The sequence below is a fragment of the Pseudophryne corroboree genome, chromosome 10, assembly GCF_028390025.1.
Source record: "Pseudophryne corroboree isolate aPseCor3 chromosome 10, aPseCor3.hap2, whole genome shotgun sequence".
Classification (NCBI taxonomy): Eukaryota; Metazoa; Chordata; class Amphibia; order Anura; family Myobatrachidae; genus Pseudophryne; species Pseudophryne corroboree.
Window position 1 is genome coordinate 219,730,542 of NC_086453.1, and position 14,336 is coordinate 219,744,877.

Genomic DNA, 14,336 nt, shown 5'->3' on the forward strand with positions numbered 1-14,336 from the left:
GGTTTGCATACAAATATGAATTAGACCCATTCGTTGAAACATTTGAAGACCCTTTACAAACTGGTATATGGTATTGATAGCACAATGTGGTTCTATTAAGGGTCTCTACCAGGTAATTAAAGTCAAACTTCTATAGTGTGAAATATATTTAATAGCTTTTTATGACCAGCAAGAGTTTATGAAATAAAAAATTTATGCCAATGGTAAAACAAATCTACTTGCAATTTATGAAGAGCTGAGCAAGAAACTGGACAGAAGACGGGCTTTTTGTATTCTACTGTATATTTTGATCAGAAAAATGCATATAATAATGGTATATCCTGAGACATACAGCTCCCACTTCCACAATAGACGGGTTCAGTAGGATATCCCGGCGGTCAGGAGACTGACGCTTGGGATCCCGACAGTCGGGATACCAGTGGCGAGCACAGCGTGATCCCCGGCGTCTGTATCCTGACCGCCAGTATCCCGACAGCCGAGAACATGACTTCATACCCAACGGACTAATGGCACAGATCATAGCGGATTACAAGGGTAAGGGTAAGTAACAGCGGTGGGGGTGGGCCCGCATTATAGATGGGGTAAAAGAGGACTTTGCCGGGGCTGGAGTGGACTCTGAATGTGACAGAACACTGTTCCAACACTCCTTGCCTTCCAAGAACTTTCCATGATGACTGGAGGGCATCTGAGCCAGAAGCATGAGACATGGGGCACAATATAAAGGTTATATAGGGATGATTGTGCAAAAATAATTGTTGAAGGTAGGAATGTACAGAATTTTTATCATGGTAATATTAGTGATTTAAAACAAATGTTTTACATTTTAAGCATGTAGTTAGTGTGTTCTTTCATAATACTGTTTAATGGTGGTGGATAGACATTAACATAAACAATTTTTATAACTACGCAAATATTGCTGAGCTGCTCATCTATCCCCCACCCAACCTTTACAATCCTAGGCAGATTTTGTATGTATTGCACAAATACAGTGCCTCTCTTGGCTCAGCCTCAATCAGGGGCCAGACTCTGGCATAGGAGAGGAGGAGGAGTATGAGTCCTGAACCCTGATTGGAGGGTATTATTTCCTCTGTGGCTCTAAGCACGTTGTTCTTAGAGCTCTAAAATTTTGGTTTACAACTGCACAGATTGTGTAAAGCTACACACTATATCACAGGTTCTCAAACTCGGTCCTCAGGACCCCACACAGTGCATGTTTTGCAGGTCTCCTCACAGAATCACAAGTGAAATAATTAGCTTCACCTGTGGACCTTTTAAAATGTGTCAGTGAGTAATTAATACACCTGTGCACCTGCTGGGTTACCTGCAAAACATGCACTGTGTGGGGTCCTGAGGACCGAGTTTGAGAACCACTGCACTATATTGTCCCCTGGCAGAGGATTGGGGGTGGGGCCTGATGAGAAGCTACGTCCCATTTGCCCCTGCCAACAGCTTTGTCTGCAGTAAATAGTTTGTGCATCCTATCTGTCTGTCAATCTATACTGTACTTCAAGCCACCATAGTCCCGCTGTCGAAAAACGGACCAATCGACGAATAGTGGGCGGCCTGGATTTGACTTCATGGATGGCACAAAAGTGTTCAAAAAATCCTGAAAAAAATTGCGTGGGGTCCCCCCTCCTAAGCATAACCAGCCTCGGGCTCTTTGAGCCGGTCCTGGTTGTAAAAATACGGGGGGGGGGGGGAAATTACAGGGGTTCCCCCGTACTTTAACAACCAGCACCGGGCTCTGCGTCCGGTCCTGGTGCAAAAAATACGGAGTACAAAAGACGTAGGGGTCCCCCGTATTTTTCACACCAGCACCAGGCTCCACTAGCCAGAGAGATAATGCCACAGCCGGGGGACACTTTTATATAGGTCCCTGCGGCCGTGGCATTAAATCCCCAACTAGTCACCCCTGGCCGGGGTACCCTGGAGGAGTGGGGACCCCTTAAATCAAAGTCGAATTGCCAAAAGTCAAAAATGAAACGGCAGGTTTTCGGCAATTCGACCGCAATTGCATATACCCCTGACTGTTTAATTTTTTCACTGCAATTTAGATTTCAGTTTGAACACACCACACCCAAATCTAACTCTCTCTCTCTGCACATGTTACTTCTGTCTCACCTGCAGTGCAGCATGGTTTTGCCCATTAGTGTGCTTTTTTTGGTTTGCTAACAAACCTGAATAAGGCCCACAGCCACTAAGAATAGTGCTAACAAGTTATAGAAGAAAAGTAGTTGGACAGGATGGATTTCACACACAATGTGCAAACAGTGAAACTCAAAATGCAATGAAATAGAGTTTTCAGAATCCAGTTGGACAGTCATCCATCATTTGGGAAATCTGCTGAAACACGAGGAAGAAAACCAAGAAAGTTGACACTGTAGATGATTGGGTTTGGGATTTGAGAGATTATCACAGGAAATGCTGCTTTAATCAAAGTATTTGAAGCATGTCAATCTTAGCATAATGATATTGGGGAAGGGAGCTATTTGGAATTTTTTTCTTTTACAAATCAAATTGGTGGCAACATAATTGCAGGATATTGGGCTCAGCTATAGATATTAATGGTACCTTGCAAATGAACAACATGGTCTTGCATACAAACTAGAGTTGCTGCAAAACCTGCATTTGTTTAGTAATAAAATGCTAAAAGTTATTAACAAGATGAGGTTCAACAGGACACACTTTATACTACCGGCTAACATTACCGATGCAGTGTCCGTGTTGTTTGAGATTCTTGATGAATTTTAATATGTAAAGTGGGGTTTATATTTCAGTTTAATATTCATTCTCTCAAACACCTTGCAATGTGATTCAGAAAAACTTTGTAATAAGGTATTAGTTTATTCCTAACACAAACACACGACTTATGCAGGACTGAAAATTGTTTGTATTCACCTCAATGTTTATGGAATGACTTTAATTGGTAACATTCTAAAACTACATTAAAGACCAATAGCTTTGAAGTCTACATTACTGATTCTCTGTGAAGGTCACAAACAGGAAACTTTCCCTGACTGAGAAACCCAGATTGTTACCTACACAAAATGTAAGCAGACGTTTTCATGAGACAGCAACCTATTTATTCACTAGATGTAAAGGAATAGTAACCCAATGCTCTGCTCTCTTATGAAAGCAGCCTGGAACTAACACTGACAAGTCATTTTGGCCCAAAAAGTTAGGGTAATAAAAAGCATTTGTGTATCTCATGAGCATATTCTACTACTAGACCTATGCAACAGTGTACTAGCAATGATATAAGATATTATAAATATATAAACAAAACAATAAATGTTGCAACTGTTCCCTTGTTCTTTTAGGGGAAAATTCAATTAGCCCTGATAATTTAACAGGGGTGAAAAGCAGGGGCAGCTTTCAAGCTTTTTTCACACTTTTTAGCTTCGAACTATTCATTTACAGCCCATTTTTTGCATCCGTTAAATTATCTGCTTTCAAGTGTTAACACACAGAATCCGAAAGGGCCTTATTCAATATGGATTGCATGCTACAGTTTTCCGGCCCAGTGTACACGCGCAAAGCCTGTTCTGCGCGGGCCGGCCAATGCGAAAACGCCTCTACCTGATTGATAGGCAGAGGTGTTCATGGGGTGTTGCAGGGGTAGCGTTGCAGAGGTTTGTCGCCGGAAATGGAGATGGGTTTGGGGAGGCTGTGTGATGTCACGCACGGCCCCATGCGATGAGGAAAATGGTGGCAACCCAACTAACAAAGCAGCTACCTAGGGCCTTGGCTGGGCATGCAGGTACCCCCCTATTCATCCCAAGGGAAAAGGTGATAGTGGGTACTACCTGGACCTGAGCCCTCATGAAGGGGCCAGACAACTGCTAAGGGGGACAAATGTCCTCCTTTACAGGACGCTGCACTCAGTGCACTGCTTCCTGATGCCACACATAGTATTTTCCATTATTTAAACATTTTTTAAGATCATACTCATGAGAATTCACATCAGGCCCTCCTACAGTGTAATCTGTATTCCCTACCACACACTAACATACCCACATTTTATCAGAAGCCAGTTCATTTACCCTTATGTCTTTGGACTATGGGAGTACTTTATACCAGAACATGTGGAGGAAACATACGAAAACAAATGAAAAACCTAGAAACTCCACATAGCTACAGCCCTGGCTGGTATTAAACCCATGACCCCAGTGTAGTGAGGCAACCATGCTACTTAGTGATGTAACCACATCAGATGGTGATCAGAAAAAACTGACTATTGTACAAATCACCTATTTTAAGTATATTAAACTTGTAATTGTTTGTGGGAACATACAGTATACCATATACGAAAGTCTTACCCAAATGCATCTGTGTTCACTTTATCATCCAAACAAGTTCAGGTGCATACACATGGTGAGATTTATCATTGCGTGTTTGACTATATAGTCAAAATCACAAGGAAAGTTAATGCAAATCGCAAGGTGTTAGCCACCTTGCGATACCAATGCAATACCGATGCGTGGTCCCGCTGGGTCGGTATCACAAGGCTAGATAGACTGTGCAGGAGAGTCAGTTTTGACTATATAGTACTAAAGTATAGTCAAAATTGGACTTTTAGTCAAAATTGCACATAGCCAATATCGCTAGCACACATAGTCAATATTGCATCGCCAAAATCTCACCGTGTGTATGCACCTTTACCGAGGATCTTACCAGATTGGACATTAAGTGTAAACCTCTTCCAAACTGTTGTAAAAATTGGTACCTGTAGTCTAGGGCCAATGTACAGTACAGTATGCAGCCTTTGGTGCGCTCGCTGATATACTTACTGAAGTAAAACTATATAATCATCATATATAAAGTGCCTTCAGTCCTTGGAAAAAGCACAATAGAAGAAATAAAATGACTGATTATTGAAGGACAGATGTGCTAAGCCTTGGAGAGTGATACCAGCCAACCAGCTCCTAACTGCAATCTTATAGGCTGTTTTTGAAAAATTACAGACGCTGATTGGCTAGTAGGTTATCTCTCTCCAAAGCTTAGTACATCTACCCCAATATATACACAGTCAAGTCACATTATTATGACCACCAGCTAATGGCCAGAGTAACTGCTGCATGCAGCACGGACAGCAGCTAGACCGGCAGAACTGTGGTTTCAGACACACGTCTGGTAGCCCCCAGGTTCTTTTTGATGTTGAGCTACTCCACTGTAGCGTGACAGTCGGCCCCTACACACCTTCGTAGCTGACGTTCACCTCTCACTTCAGTGGCACGTGATGCTCCGCAGTTTCCACGTTGGTTATTTGCAATGGTGCCATTTGTTCAGTCACAGCACATCTTCACTACAGCAGAACACGAACAGGTCACAAACTGCGCTGTTTCAGAAATACTGCCAGCTTTGCCCCGAAAGTCGATAATCATCTCTTTGAACAACTCTGATAAATTGCCCCTTTTACCCATGACAGCAACAAGTGATATATGTGCAGACGGCCTATTGCACTCCTTGTATACCCACCAAGCCAGCGCACGGCATGTGACGTACTTCATGGGCTACGTGCTGCCGATGTCAAATGTAGGAGGTGGTCATAATACTGTATTTGCTATTATATATAATATTAGGATTTGTATTCGCTCATATGCTAAAGACCCTGTCTCAGACTGATCAAGGGAATGCATTATGTTTTGTACATAATAGTCAAATGCAGCTAAAAAGTAAACTTGTTCAAGTTCACAAATTGCAGTTTCTGTCAGTGTATGAAAATCTTTAGCATAATTGTGAATTATGGTTTTAACTAGAGCTTTTTGCTTTGGTATAAAATGTTTATTTCTTTTGATGTTCTTTTACATTGCACACACTGCAGAAATTGGGGGCTGAGGGCTCATTACGCTGACCTAAGTGCAAATGTTGCGCTTGTATTATTCATTGTACGGCCAACTGTCAGCTGCAAAGCGTGGCATTATAATCCTTATCTGCATTCTGCAAAACTCAAGACAACCGAATAGCACTAAAAAGCTCAATCAGACTACAGCTTTCTGTGTTACCTCAAATATTCATGTTCTAGACTTACAACTGCCCTAACTTTTTAATAGGAAATGATTACATTACTTCACCCTTTATACCGGCAATAGAATGCAATCAGTGACTTTTAACGAGGTTCTGTGAGGAAATAGCTGGTGTTTAGTCTGACAGATGCTGTGATGTCTAAATTTACAGTTCTTACAGTAGCTTTTCATGTTTGTCGGTTAGATATATTTTCATGTCTTTTTCTCCATAGTCAATATACATTCTTAACCATTGTAACTGTGTATAACCTAACCACAGAAAATCAGTAAAATGTTTTGAAAACAAAATGATATAAATTCTAAACCTACTGTAACTACAGGAATAAAATGAAGTTATGACTCAAAACTGCCAGTGATCAGTGCAATCCTCATGATTTAGCAGACGTTTATTTTTATTTTCTTAGTTTCTCAATGTAGTTTAAAAGGACGGACAGTTTTGCCTTCTTTATATTACAAACAAAATAAGGTACATGGATCTGTTAATCCCACAGTACAAGACCCTTTACGATAATCCCACTGCTATATCTCAGGCTTAATACCCTCAAAACAATATGACCTCCACCAGTAAAATTAGGTTCAGCGCTTCATCACCGCTGATCAGCAGCTATCAATGAATGGTAATGACTGCACCCTGCTATTGAACTTGACACTGAGTGACAGTGCTAGGAATCCTATTGGGCGATTACCAACCCTCCAGCATTAGTTTAGAAAATTGGATTGCTGCGTCCGATAAAGGGTGATGGTACAGGCTTGTTAAATCAGATTATCTTTCCCGGATTTAACTCGTATCTTCCTTTATTTGTACTGCAGATGATGAATGTAACAAAAGAACATTGCCTGGACATTGTTGCTAAATTTGAACCTTGCCCAGAAAACAAAAAGGATGGAGTTCTGGGGATTGATGGTATGTACACAGATGCAATGTACGTCAATAAATTATGAGGCTCAGCTTGTAATGCATTTAATGCTTGTTTAGTTAACTTACTGTAGGTTTAAACTGACCATGCAATTAAAATCCAGTCTTAAGATCCAATCCTATTTAGTCACATTGTAAGCGCATGTTCATGACAATCTGTAAAATGCCAGCAGATGTAAATGCCTGACTTGATCAGTTATATGATCTTGAATGGTGGAAAGTTTTTGTCCAAAGCGGTCAATTTCCAGTTAGTTCTTTGAAGCTTGCATGTCCTGATCATGCTTGTATCTTCATTAAAATGTTTCTAATTGTGTATGAAGTTAAGAGGCAAATAAAAAAAATCCTGCCTTCATGGTCATCCTTATCTTGTGCCTATTTGGGTGTTGTAGTATAAGTCTGGTTGCCAATATTTGTAGACCCCCCAAAACTTTTGAAGAACCACAGGTTTCACATCCACAATATTATGATTTGCAAACAGTGACTGGAGTCTGGCTGGTGCAGGATGATGCTGATGGTTCTTCCACAAACCAGCAAACCAGCATTACATATATCACAATGTCCCTTATTACCCAAAAGTGATGTAACAATAATGTTAAAAAGTTTTATGCATCTGACTTGTTAGACATTATATGATCTACATAATGTACACATGGAGCAGGCATTATTGCATTTTCTGTGGCTCTATTATCTTCTGTATAATAAAATGATTGTGTCACAGGCTTCAGCCACTGCCTTCCAATGAAAGGTGTGACACATTAGCCATCACAGTGACAGCACTATAACTTGTGCATGCAATACTTACTTTTACATCTGCACGTTTCACAATGAACATGTCACCAGTTTCAGGTTGATAATATTCTTGTGAGGGTACACCATTCTCAAAGGCAACTGCTCATAGCTATATAATGTACCGTTATAAAGAAGATATGTTATAATACATAATGCAGGACTTATAACCATTTTCAGGTGACATCACTAGTTAATGTATGTCCATTGCTGCAATAAGGTTTATGACCGCTAACTAAACATTAGCATAACTAATGGATTACTACAATATAGAGGACATTGATTGCTGAGTCTTTTTTCTAGATATCCTTACCAGGGTAAATTGGGGATTTTTATACAAGAATATCATCTAATAATTAGTATTTAATAATGTTAGCCTTGATAATCAAATGACTCTTAAAATGTGAATAAAGAAGGATTAATACACACTGCAACATGTTTTTTTAATTTGCATATAAAAACCCATAAAAACGATAGTGCATTTATTTATGCGTTTAATATTTTATAGCCATTTATTTTTATTTGCTAGCACATTCATTGTGTTTCTTTAATTAAGCTTCTGACCAAACAAGAAGTTATCTGGTTAAAGCTAAATGTGGACATTCATATGTAAATACTACAGTACTTACCTGCATCTCATTGCATTAAATTAAGATGAAAGTACGTTTTCAGCTGTGTGGACGTGCTTTTCCAACTGTACAAAGGGGTAGGTGCTCCCCCCCAAAAAAGCACAGTATGATTTTATATACAATATGCGCACTGGTGTATCAATCGGTGCATACCACGCACCATATACTGTATGTAGGGGTCTATTTACTAAGCCTTGGATGGAGATAAAGTCGCTGGAGATAAAGTACCAGCCAATCGGCTCCTGTCATTTTTCAAACACAGCCTGTGACATAGCAGCTAGGAGCTGATTGGCTGGTACTTTATCTCCAGCGACTTTATCTCCATCCAAGGCTTAGTAAATAGACCCCTATGTGAATATTATTAAACATTTAGCGGATCAGAGCGGTCCATACCAGACATGTCATTAGGCAGATTCAGCATAATTAACAGGTGAGTTGTCGTTGGAATTTGGAAACTTCTTTGGCAACAGACTTGTTTGGGCTATAACAATGGGTCCCTTCCATAGTAAGTGGATGTAGCAAGAGAATCCAAAGGCGTTCTTGGAAGTACTTAACACGTTTCGCTGTTGTGCCTATTAATGTCCCTTTTTAGCTCTGATCTGTTCAATCTTTAATATTATTCATTAAGTATATGGTATATACTGATTGACACACCAGTGCGCTGTTTGATATATTGTATTAGCATACTGATATTACATTTGTTTCCATCTACACGATCTCTGTTGCATTCCGAATACACCTTGAGCACAGAATATTGATGCCAGTTTACTTGTAGCCTAAAATAGATATTTTTGTTTAACACAACTTACATCACATATCAACATTTCTTTGTAACATTGTCTATCATTTGTATTGTGAAGCATTTATTTCAATCAAAAGGTGCGTCGCAAGACATTCTGACCCTATAAATGCACCAGGGCTCGTAGTACCTTGTCCTCCATCTGTACTTGTGACTCCATTTACAGTCCCATCACGCATGTCATAGAGGAATGTATGTGCAAGTGCCTTGTGTGGTCCAGCACGGTCATTAGGTAGCTCAGCATTGTACATGATGATGATACAATTACAGGATAACACAAGTGACATTGTTGGCTTGTTTGCAACCACAAGAATAATCACTTTTCAGCATAATAACTCTTGCATCGATGTACAAAGTGACGTGACAAGGTTATTGACTGGTGTTACAGCAAGGTTATAAAGTTATCACAGAGAATACATTTCTAAAAGGAAAATTCATCACTTTGTCATTTGTGAAAAGTTTATCCATAAATCATAGGGAGGATCCATTTGGAATTGAAAACATGTTGTTGACAGATATTGAACCAAATTCATGGTTTTGATTCATTGCTAATAGGTTTCACCAACTACATGCGCAGCCCAGCAGGAGATATCTTCAATCCAGAACACTATCAAGTGAATCAAGACATGACCTTGCCACTCAGCAACTACTTCATTGCATCTTCTCACAACACATATTTGATGGGGGATCAGCTCATGTCTCAATCCCGCGTGGACATGTACGCCTGGGTTTTGCAGACTGGATGCCGCTGTGTGGAAGGTGAGGAACTTGGCTAGAATTTGTATTTCTCATTTTATCTTGTGAGAGTGTGATTCTGAGTCACACTAATCTGTGTAATAAGGAGTTTCAGGTCAGGATTTGGGTGGTGACTATTCGATCATACGTTACTACCCTGACTTGTGTAAGCATCACGGGTGTGTTTTAAAGCTCATGTGAATATGACTTGTGCGTATGGGGAATAAAAACCTCTTTCTAATGGATCTCTTGCACTAATAATATGGCTGGTGCAAGTGCAGATGCTTATGATGGCATACAACCAATGGGCAGCACAGATTTCTGCTTGTACGTGCACGAGCCCCCACATTAGATGTGCAGATACTCACATTAGCATATGGTAGTAAATCTGGTTTCCGCGGCTACCCGCAGCTGCAGCCCCTTAGTGTGTGATGCAGAATCAGCCCCTTAGTGACAGTCTCGGGCCTATATTTTGTATTTCAGTGGCATTGTATTCACTAACATCCACATGTAAAAGGTACTATTATTGGCACCAGTTTTTAACTCCTTTAATGGACACTAAAGTCAAGCTAAGAAAAAAAACAACATATCTGACACCACATAGTGACATTACGGGCAGCATGGTATACAGAATATTTATGGGCTGTACAAGAATCTTTATTCATTCACCACTGGCGCTGAAGAGTACAATCGATTTTCTCTGCCTCAGGCATAAAAACAAACCTACAGTACAACAAATATTTTAGTTATCTTATTTTATTCCTGAACTCTAGAAGGAAATGGGTCACCCATTGGAAACTGATGAGGATATAGGTTCGATACAAACTCCAAGCACATAGGACCCTCTTCACATTGTATCAGAAGGGCCCCGCTATTAGGATACAACCATTCCAACTACTGTTTCTTTACTCATAAGGCCCGTACACACTGGCCGATATATCAGCCGTTCTCTTGAACGGCCGATATATCGCGGGTCCGTCGGCCAGTGTGTACGGCCGATACGTCTGTGAACTCTGTCGTTCACAGACGTATCGCGTCGGCCCCACAGCACAGCCGACGGCCAATATATCTAACGATTTATTGGCGCTTCGCTGTGTCTGTACGGTGGTCGGCCGACCGCCCGTACACATGCTGTGACGGCCGGCGGTGATTGACAACTGAACTGGGCGGTTCATGACGTCAGTCCCCGACGGATCAGGCAGTGTGTATGCTCAACACACTGCCCGATCCGTCCATAGATATCTGCAGATCAATTGATCTGTAGATATATCTACTAGTGTGTATCCACCTATAGAGTGATAGGCCAATAAGGGCCTGATTCTGAGATGTATGCAAATACTCTCGCATCAATTGTCTGATGGCATCTCTGAACCGGTGCTTGCTTAGAAAGGCACTACCATCGGAAGCACATCGGTTTAATCACCGACCGTCTCCAGTAAGATGCTGGAGCCATTGTAGCTGCATATGGAATCATAGTCACAAACTGTGATATGCCCAGAAACTGTCAAAGCTTGCCGGTGCTTGATTCATCATTCCCCCATTATCGCCTATAAACGCCCCTTACCTAACAGTCACTTTGCAAATAAATCCTCTCTGCACCTGCATCACATGACCATCGCGGCACATGCCCTGTGCAACTACTGTAACTGTACGTGCATGCACAATAAATATCTCTCCACTGCGCACAACATCTACATTGCATCCATCTCTGAAACAGGCACTAAGTTCTCCTAATTGTCTTGTCACGGCTCCTTTGTATACAGTAGCTCCTTATTATACCCCTGAATTGCACAAGTGACTTGAGCTGAAAGTTAGTGTTTACGAGGTGGAATCAGCAGCTGCTCCCTGACTGTCTCATTGTCTTCTCTATGAATCGGCTGCTGATTTTTCTCTCGTACATTGGCATTCTCAGTGTAAGTGATACTCATGAGTGGTGTCCAGGGGCTGATTGGTGAAGATGGCTAGCCGCTATTTTCTCCCTATAAGTACTGACTCTCAGAGCAGTTCATCAGTGCAGTCCATGGAATCAGATTAAACTACAGTATATAGAACAGCGATAACAGTTAGGACAACTTAACTACCTAATGCATGATCTTTGATTCACAGGCCCATAAACTTCCATAGGTGGAGGCTTACTTATAGGATTTGTTTTTTCTTTTTTGTGTTTAGTGTAAACTTTGACAGGTAGAGTCGTTATCCTTATTAAACTAAGGGTCTAATTCAGATCTGATCGCAGCAGCAAATTAGTTCGCTAATAGACAAAACCATGTGCACTGCAGGTGAGATTTGGGTGGGTTATATTGTTTCTGTGCAGGGTAAATACTGGCTGCTTTATTTTTACACTGCAATTTCGATTTCAGTTTAAACACACCCCACCCAAATCTAACTCTCTGCACATGTTATATCTCCCCCCCCCCCCCTTCAGGGCACACGGTTTTGCCCGTTGGCTAATAAGGTTGCTGTTGCGATCAGATCTGAATTAGGCCCTATGGGGGTCATTCTGACCAGTTCGCACGCAGCGGTTGTTCGCTGCGGTGCGAACGGGTCAGAACTGCACATGCAGACGTCGCCAGGCAATGGAATGCCTAGCATAAAGAAAAGACACAGCGCTGGACGGAGAGAGGATTGACAGCGGAGAGACGGTCCGGGGCGGATACTCACCATTGGAGGCCGTTTTTGGGGAGTGGTAAGAAGAACGCAGGCGTGTCCAGGCGAACGGAGGGCGGATGTCTGACATCAGGACCGGGACCTTCATCGCTGTATCTGTATCCGTCGCACAGGGTAAGTAGCTGCAGGGCTGGTCTTGTTTTGCAGGAACATTTTTAAGCATAGCAGGGCTGCACAAGCGATCGCAGTCCTGCTATGCTAAAATACACTCCCCCATAGGCAGGGATTAGTTGATCGCAGCAGCAAAAAGTTGCTGGCTGCGATCAACTCGGAATGACCCCCTATATATCAAACCATGTACTTAAAGTTACAGTAGCTGTCAGCCCCCTAATTCTGCTTTACAACATTGTGGGGATTACTGCAGTTCTAAAACGCTCAGTCCCACCAGTGCTGCACTGAATCCTCTTCATGATGTAAGTGTCATAAAACAGTACTGTGCTTGTTTCTATCGGAGGCTTTGTGCAGTCTGCAGCTGTACCCCCTGTTGTTGATGGGGAGAGGATTTGGTGCAGCACTGACGAGAGGAGTACTCCACACAACTTTGGGGTTTTCTGGCACAGAACATCCACAGCTCTAACAGTTGAAGGATGGAGGCAGAAGGATCATTACACAAACTCTTACCCCTAATAACGTCAATGGAGGGGGAAGGTCCATTACTCTTCTGAAAGAGGTTGGAATTGAGTACTCTAGGGCTAATATCTGTACTCGGGAACCCCAATTACAATGTGTATAAAATTAAGGGTCTAGTGGCTATTGGCTACACTTCGGATTAGAGTTGCTCAATTATCTTCTAGTCAATTTGGCCAATTGAATGGCTAATGTAGCGATTGGTTCTTCTCGTTCAAAATCTGCTTTTCCTGGAAACCATGGCTTGTTTTTTGTGTTTACTTACCTGGAAGGGAGTATAATATAACTCCAAATATATAGGACCCAGTTCGCCAGGGCCGTAACTAGGTATGTGTGGAGTGTGCCACCGCAAATAGAAACATAGAATTTGACGGCAGATAAGAACCACTTAACCCATCTAGTCTGCCCCTTTTGTTTTCTCTATCGTCCTAGTGGATGCTGGGGTTCCTGAAAGGACCATGGGGAATAGCGGCTCCGCAGGAGACAGGGCACAAAATGTAAAGCTTTAGGATCAGGTGGTGTGCACTGGCTCCTCCCCCTATGACCCTCCTCCAAGCCAGTTAGATTTTTGTGCCCGGCCGAGAAGGGTGCAATCTAGGTGGCTCTCCTAAAGAGCTGCTTAGAAAAGTTTAGCTTAGGTTTTTTATTTTACAGTGAGTCCTGCTGGCAACAGGATCACTGCAACGAGGGACTTAGGGGAGAAGAAGTGAACTCACCTGCGTGCAGGATGGATTGGCTTCTTGGCTACTGGACATCAGCTCCAGAGGGACGATCACAGGTACAGCCTGGATGGTCACCGGAGCCTTGCCGCCGGCCCCCTTGCAGATGCTGAAGTAAGAAGAGGTCCAGAATCGGCGGCAGAAGACTCCTCAGTCTTCTAAAGGTAGCGCACAGCACTGCAGCTGTGCGCCATTTTCCTCTCAGCACACTTCACACGGCAGTCACTGAGGGTGCAGGGCGCTGGGAGGGGGGCGCCCTGGGAGGCAAATTAAAACCTATTTTGGCTAAAAATACCTCACATATAGCCTCCGGAGGCTATATGGAGATATTTAACCCCTGCCAGAATCCGTTAAAAGCGGGAGACGAGGCCGCCGAAAAAGGGGCGGGGCCTATCTCCTCAGCACACAGCGCCATTTTCCCTCACAGAAAAG

General features: G+C 42.2%; 1 protein-coding gene across 6 annotated transcripts in view; it reads left to right on the plus strand.

The window, feature by feature from the left end:
* Positions 1–14,336, plus strand: part of PLCH2 (phospholipase C eta 2) — a 1,361,647-nt gene that overhangs the window by 1,047,331 nt on the left and 299,980 nt on the right. For all 6 annotated transcript variants that reach the window (XM_063943084.1, XM_063943088.1, XM_063943089.1 and 3 more), the window contains 2 exons: positions 6,837–6,930; positions 9,712–9,915. In XM_063943084.1, coding sequence (XP_063799154.1) covers positions 6,837–6,930; positions 9,712–9,915 — 298 coding nt within the window. The remainder of the gene's footprint in view (positions 1–6,836; positions 6,931–9,711; positions 9,916–14,336) is intronic.